The 12,143-nt window shown below is 36.8% G+C and overlaps 1 protein-coding gene across 1 annotated transcript in view; it reads left to right on the top strand.

Moving 5' to 3' along the window:
• kcnh4a (potassium voltage-gated channel, subfamily H (eag-related), member 4a) overlaps positions 1-8,116 on the top strand; it is a 30,765-nt gene extending 22,649 nt beyond the window's left edge. Inside the window, exons 12-17 of the mRNA XM_082136411.1 lie at positions 1,236-1,435; positions 2,576-2,614; positions 4,629-4,981; positions 5,161-5,246; positions 6,124-6,200; positions 6,321-8,116. Coding sequence (XP_081992537.1) covers positions 1,236-1,435; positions 2,576-2,614; positions 4,629-4,981; positions 5,161-5,246; positions 6,124-6,200; positions 6,321-7,211 — 1,646 coding nt within the window. The 3' untranslated portion in view covers positions 7,212-8,116. The remainder of the gene's footprint in view (positions 1-1,235; positions 1,436-2,575; positions 2,615-4,628; positions 4,982-5,160; positions 5,247-6,123; positions 6,201-6,320) is intronic.
• Positions 8,117-12,143: the final 4,027 nt, after the last annotated feature.

Below are 12,143 nucleotides of genomic sequence, written 5' to 3'. Positions count from 1 at the left end.
TCGCATACTTCCCTACTAAATAGTAGGCAAAAACAGTATGTGACAGTCCGAATTCACAGTACTCATAAAACAGTAGGCAAAAAGTACCCGGATGATCCACTTCTTCGAGATTCTGAAGTGTGCATACGATGGAAAATGTACTATCTGATGAGGCCACGGGAGAGGATTTGAGAATAGCTTGTGAAGCGACGCAACTGACGCTGGTTGCGAACTGACGCGAACTGAATGCGAATGTAGTGCGTCCGGATTACATTCAACATACCGAACATATCGAACATACTTTTTTTGCAGTTGTGAAGTACTTATTACTTGTTCAAAATAAGTATCTGCTCAAGAGATTATGCGATTTCGGACGCAGCCGATGTCTCTTTATCATAGCTGAACTGAAGAAAAAATAATACTTGAAAAATAAAGTAAAGATGATGACCGAATGACAAGGAAGAACATTTAACATACAGTACACAAGAGTATATTCAAGCAAGAGTTTGTTTGTCACCAGCAGCACAGCAACTCCAGACAAACAATGACACTCCAAACAGTCCTGGTTACTATAGCTACAGCAACAGCATATCTTGGTTCTGTGAAACATAGCAAAACCAATGTTACTCTCAAATGTTTTCAGGCCTGCCCGCTTAGGTTGAAAGCTTTTCTAATATTAACGCGGGGCGGGCCCTAAAGCTCGTGTCTGATCATAACCCTTCTTTTTCCAGTGATATTTCTCTAAGCTTTTCTCTTTTGTAATGTCTCTCAGCCATCTCTCTTTTGTTCAAATCTCCCTCTTGCTCACTCTCTCTCCTCCCCCATCATGAGTGGACACGCCCCCTACTGTGGATTGGCTACAAGTGTGTTGTGGTGCTCGGTCCGATCACCTTTCAACAGCGTTTCTCAGAAATCGCTTACTTCACCTTTAAAGGGTCTTGTTCCCCCCCCCATCATGAAATACAAATCCAACCAGCTTCCTACAGGCAGTGCTTTCAGTCCATTTAGGTCCAGCAGGCTACATCTAGACAAATCAATATTTTAAAACAATTAAATGTTAGTGCCAGCTGTGGCAGTTGATAGAGCTGTTTTCAACTCAAACCAAATGAATAGACATCTGGCAGTCAAACTGATAGAGTGATAGATAATTAATTAAAGTGATAAGCTCAGTTCTGCATGTGGTCTGTTTATCTTAGCGCAATTAAATCAAACAACAGCTTGGCTCACATGTAATAAAATGTTTGTCTTGTTTACAGGTAAAGGAGACCTGATTGGTGCTGACCTGCCTGGGAAGGATCAGGTGATCAAAGCTAATGCAGATGTGAAGGCTCTGACCTACTGTGACCTGCAGTACATCAGCGTCCGAGCGCTGCAGGAGGTTCTAGAGCTCTACCCAGAATATGGCAGCCGCTTCAATGAGGACATACACCACAACCTCACCTACAACCTCAGAGAGGTAAAGTGCTTTAAATTAACACAATATATATATATATATATATATAAACTAACAATTAAATATATAGTATAGCAATGATAATTATATATTAATTCAAATAATTGATATACAGTATGCATTACATCTGGAATGTTTGATTGACCAACTTCTGATTGGCCAATCACTAAAATCAAATTTTTTGTGTTCATTAAATATGTTAATGACAATTAAACCATATAGTTGTCCTATTCATCTGACTTCCTACATAGATCTGCTAGTGTTCCGTATCACTCAGAAGTCTCTTTCTTTTCACATAATTAATCATTTAATCTTAAGTCAAATCATTATCTAATGTCATTTTAATCATTTATTTTGAAAATAAACAGAATCATGTATTACTTAATTTAAAAATTAATATCAATGTATTTGACATATATTCAGTACATACTTAGAATGCATAACTGTGTACATAGACTACCGTTTAAAGGTTTGGGGTCTCTTCTGCTCACCAAGGCTGCATTTATTTGATAAAAAATACAGTAAAAAGGGATTTATTGTGAAATATTATTACAATTTAAAATAGCTCTTTTCTATTTTTCTATATTTTAAAATATCATTTATTCCTGTGATGGCACAACTGAATTGTCAGCAGTCATTACTTCAGAAAGTAAGCAGGGGCCTTCAGAAATCATTTTAATATGCTGATTTGCTGCTCAAGAAACTCTTATTATTATTATTATTATTATTATTATTATTATTATCAATGTTGACAACCATTTTGCTGTTAATATTTTTGTGGAAGCCGTGATTCCTTATTGAATAGAAAGTTCAAAAGAACATGTGTCCTTGCTCAATAAAAGTATTCATTTCTTTGAAAAGAAATCTTACTGACCGCAGTGTGTATAAAATTCTAAATCAATTATTTGAATACATATTCAAATTATTATTATATGCAAATTAAATCTGGAATCTGAAATATTTCTGACTGGCCAGCATTCAGCAGACACATATTTTTGAGACTTGTATTAAAGATTTATATAATACCATTATATAACTTTATCAATCTACTGTCTTCCTTTCTCTCGTACGTTGGCAGTGTGTATTTGTAACAGTTTGAGCTTGAGTCACAATGGTACTCAGGATTTTCTTTTATCTCAACAGGGCCATGCCAGATTCTCTCGGTCAACTCGACTTCCACAGGTAACAAGCAGATTTATTGTCCATAAATTTGACTCTTTTTTTTCTCATTTCTTTTAACCTTTTGATTAACACACTCATGCTCGCACACATGCGCCTCCTCCCCTTGCCATAACTGTATCCTACGGCCACGTTATATAAGCTCCCCAATTATCAGTGTCACTCTGAACTGCAGACGCTGTGTGTGTGCGACATCACAGCTGGCAGACAGCAACTCATCTGGATGTCTGAATCAGGTGAATTAGCAATCTGTTTGTGGCACTGACCCTCCGTCTCATTGCTGTGCCAGCTGTCTTAATGATCAGAACAGCTACACACACACACAAACCAAAGGAAGGATACAGAAGCACACTCACACAAACTCAGAAGAACACGATGACATGCACATAACAGTGACTCATAAATCATTTTGAATGTTATTTTGCGAAAGCAGAGAGATCTTGAAACCCCACACAGTAAAAAGTGAGGTGGTCATAGACCTTAAAAAATGCATTTCATGGATTTTTTTTTTTTTAATTCAGTATTTCATTTTTTTATGTAAATTTCTTAAGTAAACATGTCAACTTGCCAACTTGATGTCAACAAGAAGTCTTTCCATGACTTGAAATTAGCCATCCTTATAACAATGATCTATTTAGATTAAGTAGCTCTAATAACATTTCTTAATGTCACCCTGAAAAAACAAAATCGACAATTCTTGTTTTTTTTTATGAAATATTGCAGTATTTGTTATAAATTATTTATCCGTGCACATCATCATTATTTTTTTTTAACAATCCCCCTGCGCAAGGGTGGGGCAACCTGTCACTCACTCACATCACATCACAGCAATAGCAAACCACAACCATGCAGCAAACAAATAAATTCCCCATGGACAAAATCAAGTCTTGCCCTACATTTTTTCCCCGCGATTTATTGAAAACATCACATGCATATTTAACACATGAACACCCATTAGACAAAAACACATTTGTGTTTTGTTTGTTTTATAATAAAAACAAACAAATTTTAAGCAATTAAGTCATCCTGATGTCACAAAACATTCCTTTAATACTTTTTTCATTTCTAAACATGGCAACCAAATCATAAACAAGGGCCAGATTTACTAACAGCTTGCGCCAACGCAAATCCTCTTTTGGCGTTAAAAAACGACTGTAAGGATTTATTAAAGACACGCAGTGGAAAAATTTTCACTGAAAAGGCATGGTTATTTTTGCGGCTGACCTTATTGCATATGTAGGAGATTCCCTTTCAGACAAAAAATGTATGGGAGGAGAGTATTTTACATTTAGTCATTTTAGCAGACAGCTAAATGTTGTTGTTTTTTTGAGTATTTAAATGAATCACGCAAGGTGATTTACTAAGGTTTGCGCTGTCAATGTACTGGTGTTTGCGCCATTATTTACCGCCCAAAAAAAGCACATCTTAAACCAAACGCTACCTGATAGATTGAGTTGGTCATTATGAAAATGATCTGACAGCATCTGTGTTCATTCATTTGTGCGTCGTCAGTAGATCACGCGCAGAACTTTCCACTCCCATCGGTGCTGTTTTGGAATCGCGATCTCACGCTGATTTGCCTTGTTTAGTAAATCTGCCCCCAAAAGTGTAAAAAAGAAAGTGCCAAAAATGTCACCATACTGTAATTATATGCCCCTGTGCATGTTGGGAAGAGGCCAAAATGGGTCACAGAACCATTTTTATCAGTGTAGGCCAAAATTCAGTAATCCCAATTTAACTGCATGGCATGCTTCTTATGAGCTCCAAAAAATAATATTAATCAAGTAGCTTACTTGCTCTAAGAATCCTTTTTCTACTTATTTCTCACACTCAAACACTCATGCATTCCCTGTGTTCTGCAAATGAACCAAAAACAATTCATAAAGCCTTTAAGGCTGTGATTATGACACATTCAAATATATTCTGCGCTGGTAATACGATAAAAAAATAATAACAAATCAACCAGTGGCCTCTAAATCACATTACCTTTGTTTTTATCCCTTTCTATCTCTCCTAGGAACGCTTTGACGATTCCAAGCTACCCTTTATTGTGGAGGCAGAGCAAGAGGAATATGCTGGACAGAACCAGGGCAGGAAGCCCCTGCTGTCTGGCTTGGGTGGTCCTTCATCTCAGACTAATCTGAGTTCCATGTTAGGGGAGGAGTTTCGGCACCTTAGCATGCTCCGTCTCTGCAGATCGCCCATTAAAAGCTCCCGGGTACAAAGCACTTCTCCTCAGATGCCACTTCATGAGGATCTGTCTCCAGGTGCAGTTCCCGCCCCAAGAATAGACAACAGCTTTTGCCACAGACCAGCCAAACTGCTCATTCCCACCCTGAACTGTGTCAGCCCTCTGGACCTGAGCCCGCGGTAAGCACAAACCAGAATTCATTATTACTTTTTATTATTTCATTATTTGTATTCTTTGCTTTAACTATATTTTCAATGGCACTACCTCTGGAAGAAAACACTCATATAAAATACTGTTGATATTGACAGCAGATAATATTGATTTTTGATGCACTAATGTCCTCATGTCTGTCCTGTAGGGTTGTCGACGGCATTGAGGACAACGAACATGCTTTTCACTTCAATGTTGAGCACAGTGAGCCATCTCCTAACACAGAGGTCAAAGGTGAGGTGGACTCTCCCTTAATATTAGACTAGTGCATTATGGTTTAGATCATATGGTTTATAAGGTTCTCAAACTCTTTTTTTTTTACTCTAATTGCCCACAACAATATTCAAAACCCCTCTTATTAAGGATATGGATTTTTTTTTTAATTATGTTTTACTCAAAATGTCTACCCGAATATATATATTATTTATATTCATTATTATGATTCCCATGGCATTATACAAATGTATGAATTTGCATAATTATTACAGGTCTAGAAACACATGTTTAAAATGTATTAAATACAATTTAAATTAAGTAAGGATTTAATCACTTTAATCACAAATTCCTGAAACTAAATACTAGTAAAACATCAATATGTCAACACACCGTTTGCATGTCTTCAGTCTAATATTCAGTTATGGGGGGCAATTACATGCATCTTACACCTATTACTTTTAATGACCTGACAATCTGTAAGGTCATGTACAAACCTTAAACGGTGTTCTGTTATTGTATAAATGTTAAAAATGTCACTTTGCATGTAAACCTTTAGTCCCATTCTGGTAGTTTATTCAGTGTGCGCATGTTATTTTCAATAGTTATCAGTGTTTTGTTGTACATGTACTGTAAACACACTGATTATGCACATTTAAGCCACCATTAATTGTACTCCTACCTTCACTGACTCTAATTATCCAAATGCATAATAATTATTATTGGTACTTTCCATTGTAAAAAATTTAATTAAATAAAAGCTGCTGCAAATTCAGTTAATTTAGGTCGCAAAAAAACAAACAAAAAAACACTGAGATCCCAGTGAGACTGATTCATCTGATAATATAATAATTCTACACATGAAACTGTCAGTTTCTTACTTGTTTTGGCTCTTCAGACCCGTTTCAGGTTGGCGCAAACCTTCTCCTTGAGACAGAGGAAGTCAGACAGAGTCTCCGTCAACTCAATGCAGAGGTATCAGAAAACACCTACTGCAAATCAACAGAAATAAAATAGGTTTTCTTATTTATGACATTTGTCACCAGTATTTGTTATTCATTAATATTCTGACATTAACATTTGAATCTGTTCCAGATGAACCACCTGAACCAGGAAGTGTCCTCACTGACCAAGGAGCTCCACGAAATGATGCAATTCCTGCATTCACACGTGACCCCACCGCACTTCACCTCCTCTTTTACTCCCTTCAGCTCTTTCAATTGTCATACATCACCCAACTGCACCAACGTGGCCTCCTCTACCGCCGACTGGCCGTCTAGGCTGGCCTTTAACATGCCGGCCGGGCCTTGCCTGCAGCCGGATCCCTCTCTGAGAGATTCTTTAGGATCCAGGCACACGTGCATTTGCAGCGTCAGCCATGCCCAGGAAAGAGGCTCCGTCTTGGGGCAGGAAGGGGACATTGAGCTCCTCAATCAAGCCCCCAGCTCTCACTCAGCCTATTTTCCATGCTGCCCTGACCAGGAAAGGGTTGCTACCTTGGGTGTAGAGAGTCAATCAAACCCATATCAGACTTCTCAGACCACACCAAACTCTCCTTATCTAGGACACCATGTTCCCTGCACTGGCGGGTCACTCCTAGGCTTGGCGGCAGCCTTTCCGTCCAGTGGTTTGGTCCCTCAGGTTCGGAGTGGGGGTCCTGGCAACACATTGTCTCTGTGCACCCATAACATCCAGAGTCAGTCTCATCCGTCTTTAAACATACAGATGACATCTGACCTGCACTCCAGTGCACCCACACCCATCCATTTATCCGTTACACCAACCGGCCCATCAGAGCCTCTCATAGCAGTCAGTTCACATTTGCATTCCGGGATTTGTAGTTCAAGCTTGCTACATTTCCCTACAGGCCTGAGACAGAATGATCTGGTGGGATCAAGTCCTGTTCACACACTTGAGCCCATCGTTTCATCCACTGGAGGGAAACAGGTGAAACCAGGACCTGCTGAGGAACGACACACTGACTAGGCCATCACTGAGCAGGAGTGATAGACATATTAAGAAGAGTCGTCTAACATGCTCTTTGTCTGTTGCATGGATAATGCCCTAATTTTAAGCCAAATGCAATGCATTGTGGGAGCAGTGTACGTGGGTTATGCTAGATGAGCACGAGAATGTGCACAACTGTGCCTATTGTTTCAAAATTGCCACTTTTTAGATTAAAGTAGGACTTAAAGTTCAGGATGAGTCATGCTTAATTGTATTTAGGTAAAATCTGTTTCCACTGGTTGGGTTTATTTTACTTTATATGGCTTGATTTTACATTGTTTCACTGCGTAGGTTTTGCATAAGACAGTGTCCCCTAGGACTGAGTCATAGATTACGAAGAGCCAGAATCTTTTTCAAAGCCTCACTTTAAAACTCTTTCAGTTTGAAACCTTTAAAATGTACCTAAATGCATGATATAATAAGATATTATTTCCCTGGCATTTTCAAGTCTGCTAAAGGGACAGTTCACCCCAAAATGTTGTCATCATTTACTCACCCTCATGTTGTTGCAGACCTGTATGACTTTTTCTTTTGTGGAACATAAAAGAAGATAATTTGAGAAATGTCTTTTTTTTGTTGTCATACAATAGAAGTCAATAGTAACCAGAATTGTTTGGTTTCCAACATCCTTTAAAATAACTGATTTTATATATAGTTGTATAAGTTTACCAAAAAACTACTTGAATTGTTTGTCTCTTACATGCAGAATGTTTATAAAAGCATGTGCAGAACGATATACATTTATTTTTGTTGCTGATCCTCTTTTTTCATCGTCAGAAAGTTTTGGGAAAAAAAATATTGATTTATTCTTTCTCTACATACAGTATATCTTTTTCTGGGCCTGTTTCATGCCTATATTGTTAAATAAATCTTCCATTTCCTTATCTCTCGGTTGTGCCTGCCTAAATGAAATGCTTTGCGATTGTAAAAAAAGAAAAAAAAAAAGAAGAATTTGCCTGTTGAAAATGCCCTCTTCAGGGAATAAACCATTTCCACCATTGCTCATTTAAAGGAGTAGGTTTGATTGGCCCATTACACGAGAAACCAGGTTGTCCTCCTTTAAATAAAAAACAGATTGTGTTGGCAGTTAATTAAGCTGCTTTGTGGCTGATTGATTCTCATCAAATAAAAAATAAAAATCTCAATAGGTTGAAAGATACAGTACAGTGTCTTCCACTAATACTGGCAACCTTGGTAAATATGAGCAATATATATATTTTATTTTTTTATTTTTTGCTGTTTATCCTCTTGGTCTTTCATCTGAAATATTAATCAAATCCAGTGGTGGACGAAGTACACATACCATGTACTTGAGTTAAAGTAAAGATACTCAAGGTAAAATATTACTCAAGTAAAAGTAAAAGTGCTGCCTTTAAACATTCACTTGAGTAAAAGTACAAAAGTATTTGCCTTCAAATGTACTTAAGTATCCAAGTACTATGATTTTTTTATTGCTATAATGTCCTATTATAATTTTTGTCACAAGACTCTTGCTTAACTCAGTCTACGTGAAGACTCTGTCACTCTTGGCACATCAATCTATTAATAAAATGACATTAATTAGTCTATATATATATATATATATATATATATATATATATATATATATATATATATATATATATATATATATATATTTGAATTGAATACATTTTTTGTGTGTTTAATTTTGGACGGAAGGGGACTGATCCCATAAGGTATAATACATTTACAGTATTTACTGTACATATTTTTCACAAGCGTCTATGGTCATAATTATAAACATCCTAATGTTATGATACATTCACATAAACCTGCACAATGCCATTGAATATATATATACACACTACATTATGGGAGGAGCCAATTTCCCTACAAAATTAAACACCAAAACGTATTAATGCAGTGTTTCTGCTACTCCTCAGAAAAAAAATGCTATTATATGCAAGTAATTTTAGTGTCAAGGTAATAAGCAATGTTCATTATGCGTCAGTATTTACCGATAATTGCTGCAATAATAGCTGCTGCTCTCTGCCCCGCTTAAAATTATTGGCAACACAAATTGTTTGGAACTATTGAGAGCTACACGAATCACGTGACCGCGCGGCGGCGAGATCACAGTAGGCTTGTTCGACTTGAAACGGACTTACTGCACAGACCAATCGGTGAATGACATTAAAATACCACAAGAGCGATTAGAGAGTAGACGGCTCTGTATGCTTTTAAATCGCTCTCGCGATTTCGCTCTATACTTTGATGTCATAAACTGATCGGTCTGTGCAGCGCCGATTCAAGTCGAACAAGCCATGTGTGTCGCAACCTCTTATATAGCCTACTGTCTATGGTCGCAACTCTCATATTTAACGGCTCTGGTTCGCGCTTGGTAGATACCACCAAGGCAAGTTCAAAACAAAGCGCGCACGTTGTAGGCTACTGTGATAGGTGGCTCGTTTGACCAGTTAAGTTTTTATCCACTCATAAATAAAAAGGAACGACTGATTTTGAAAATGTAGTAGAGTAAAAAGTAAGATATTTGACTTTGAAATGTAGTGGAGTTAAAGTAAAAGTCTTCCCAAATTTAAATACTTCAGTAAAGTACAGATACGCAAAAAAGCTACTTAAGTACAGTAACGAATTACATTTACTTCGTTACTGTCCACCACTGATCAAATCTAACCTTTAATTATGTATTGGCTTTACACTGTCACATATAATTTTCATAGAAACTATCCGAAATCTACATGGTAACTGTTTATTTGTTATGTAACATCAGAACCATTAACCTATCCTTACATCTAAGTAAACATATTGGAAAAATCTAGTTTAAACAACACATACTGAGATGGTTAGGTTGCACATATCTTCTCCAAAGAGATGTGTCTTTAGACGCCCACCATCTCGCTCTTTCTGTCTACATCAGGGCTCCAGACACATCATTAGCCACAGGAGGCTACCCACACATGCTGCTTGGTTGTGGGCAAATCTTAACAACCTGTTATCTCTCAGCTCCTCCCCAGGCCCATGAATGCCTCATGTCAACATTTCATAAAGGATATATATATATTTGTAGACTGTGCATCTTTTTCTGTAGTTTTAATCTGAAATGCAGCTGGAACATTGGCTGATGGGGTAGAGTCTTGCCATCATATGGAAAGATAAGGTATAAAGTATAGGCCTATTGTAATTTGTTTGTGTTGTATTCATTTATTGAACTCAATATTTTTCTGATAATGAGTACAAACAGTTGCTGTGTGTAAAATTAGCACATTATTAATGGCATAAAGCAGTTGTTGAGAAATTGTCAGCATAGCCTGAGTACTCGCCACCTACGCACAACTTTAATGACACGCTGCTCGCTGCTCGCTACATACACCGCTGGGCGGTAGGCTAATTAGCATGTTTATTGCATCTATCACACTATAGATAGATAGATCAGATTCCAGTTGAAACAAGTAAGCCTATGCGAGAGTAAGAAGAACTAAATAAAGGAATATCGGGAAAATACCATTACGGGAGTTTGCAGCATATAAAATTCTAGGGGAGGAGTCTTTACCTCAGTGGTCCTCAACCAGGATGGCATAAAACATTTAAATGTAAAATATATTATATTATTAATCAATTACAATTATTTGTATTTAACCAAATACACTGCTGAACAATAACTCATTTGTGATTTATTAGCCAATTAAAAGCAAGAGATAAGAAATGTAACCTGTCAATTATGGTCAGAAGCTATGGTCAGAAGTCCCCCTCTCTTCTAAAATGATGAATACGCCCAACAAGGTCTCCTCCCCACTATTTATTGTTTTAATTGAAGAACAAACCGTTCTTGAAATGTCTGTATCCCACAAAGTGTTTAGGCTAATTAAATGCAATATCGTATTAGGCTACTCACTGTTTCTGTTAATAGACAGTTTGAAAACAATGTCGTATAATTATAGCAGAAATATTAGAAATTGTTGAAATTGTGTTGGACAACTGAGGGCCTGAGTAAAAAGGGTTGAGGATAATTGCGTTACTTTACCTGACAGAAACCAGCCAGTGTGGTTTTAAGAGAGAGAGAAAAAAACGGGTCTATTAAAAGTTTAATTGGCCTGTAGCGCCCCAGCTCGGTGATTACTGGTTAGTACATAACCTTCAGCCACATTCAGAGCTGATCTTGTTTTCATGCACTTGTTTTGATTTGGCAACACAAGGGTCCGTTTTTTAAGCACTTGCATACAGATCAAACTAAAGTATTTGATACTGCCGTGCTTCTAATAACCACTGTGGCCTATCTTACCTTGTTATTGTTATATAAATATCTATGCCCACAGAGTCCTGTGGGTCCTCAAATGACTGTGGTTATCAAGTGTTTAAAGTTTTGTTTATATAGTTTATTATTAGAAAAGAGAAATTAAATTAATTCCAGACAAATGGGTAAATTACAAATAAAATAGTCTACATCATGCTTAATCTTCAAGACCCTGACATTACATGCGATGGTAATGACTTTTTTAACGTACTGTTTATATATGACTATTATACAATTTTTTTTATAATAGTCAGTTTTAGTCATTTTAGTACATAAACTTAGACTTATTAATTTCATTATGCTGCCAGGACAACATTTCTTATTTTCTTTTTTTTTTTAAGTTTATCTTTACGTGTAGACTAATATTTATATTTTATTTTATTTCAGTTTTTATTTAGTTAGTTAAAAAAGTTAGCTATGTTTAGAAAAAAAACTAAAAAACAAAACAAATGCGTAGTTTCTAAATTAAGCAAATGCGTAGCTCTCTAAAATAGTTTTAAGGAAAAGCATAATTTGAAATGTAACCTTTCAAAAAATAAAATGAGAAAAGTAGAGGCAAATGTCTTGTTGTGGGTGAGAAATGTAACCGCGATTTTATTGGCCATCACCACGTATATCAAAACAAGCCCCTCCTCCTC

The sequence above is a fragment of the Leuciscus leuciscus genome (assembly GCF_965113295.1).
Source record: "Leuciscus leuciscus genome assembly, chromosome: 1".
In the NCBI taxonomy this organism is placed as follows: Eukaryota; Metazoa; Chordata; class Actinopteri; order Cypriniformes; family Leuciscidae; genus Leuciscus; species Leuciscus leuciscus.
Note: the sequence above shows the minus strand (reverse complement) of the source record. Positions and strands in the feature narration are given on the sequence as shown.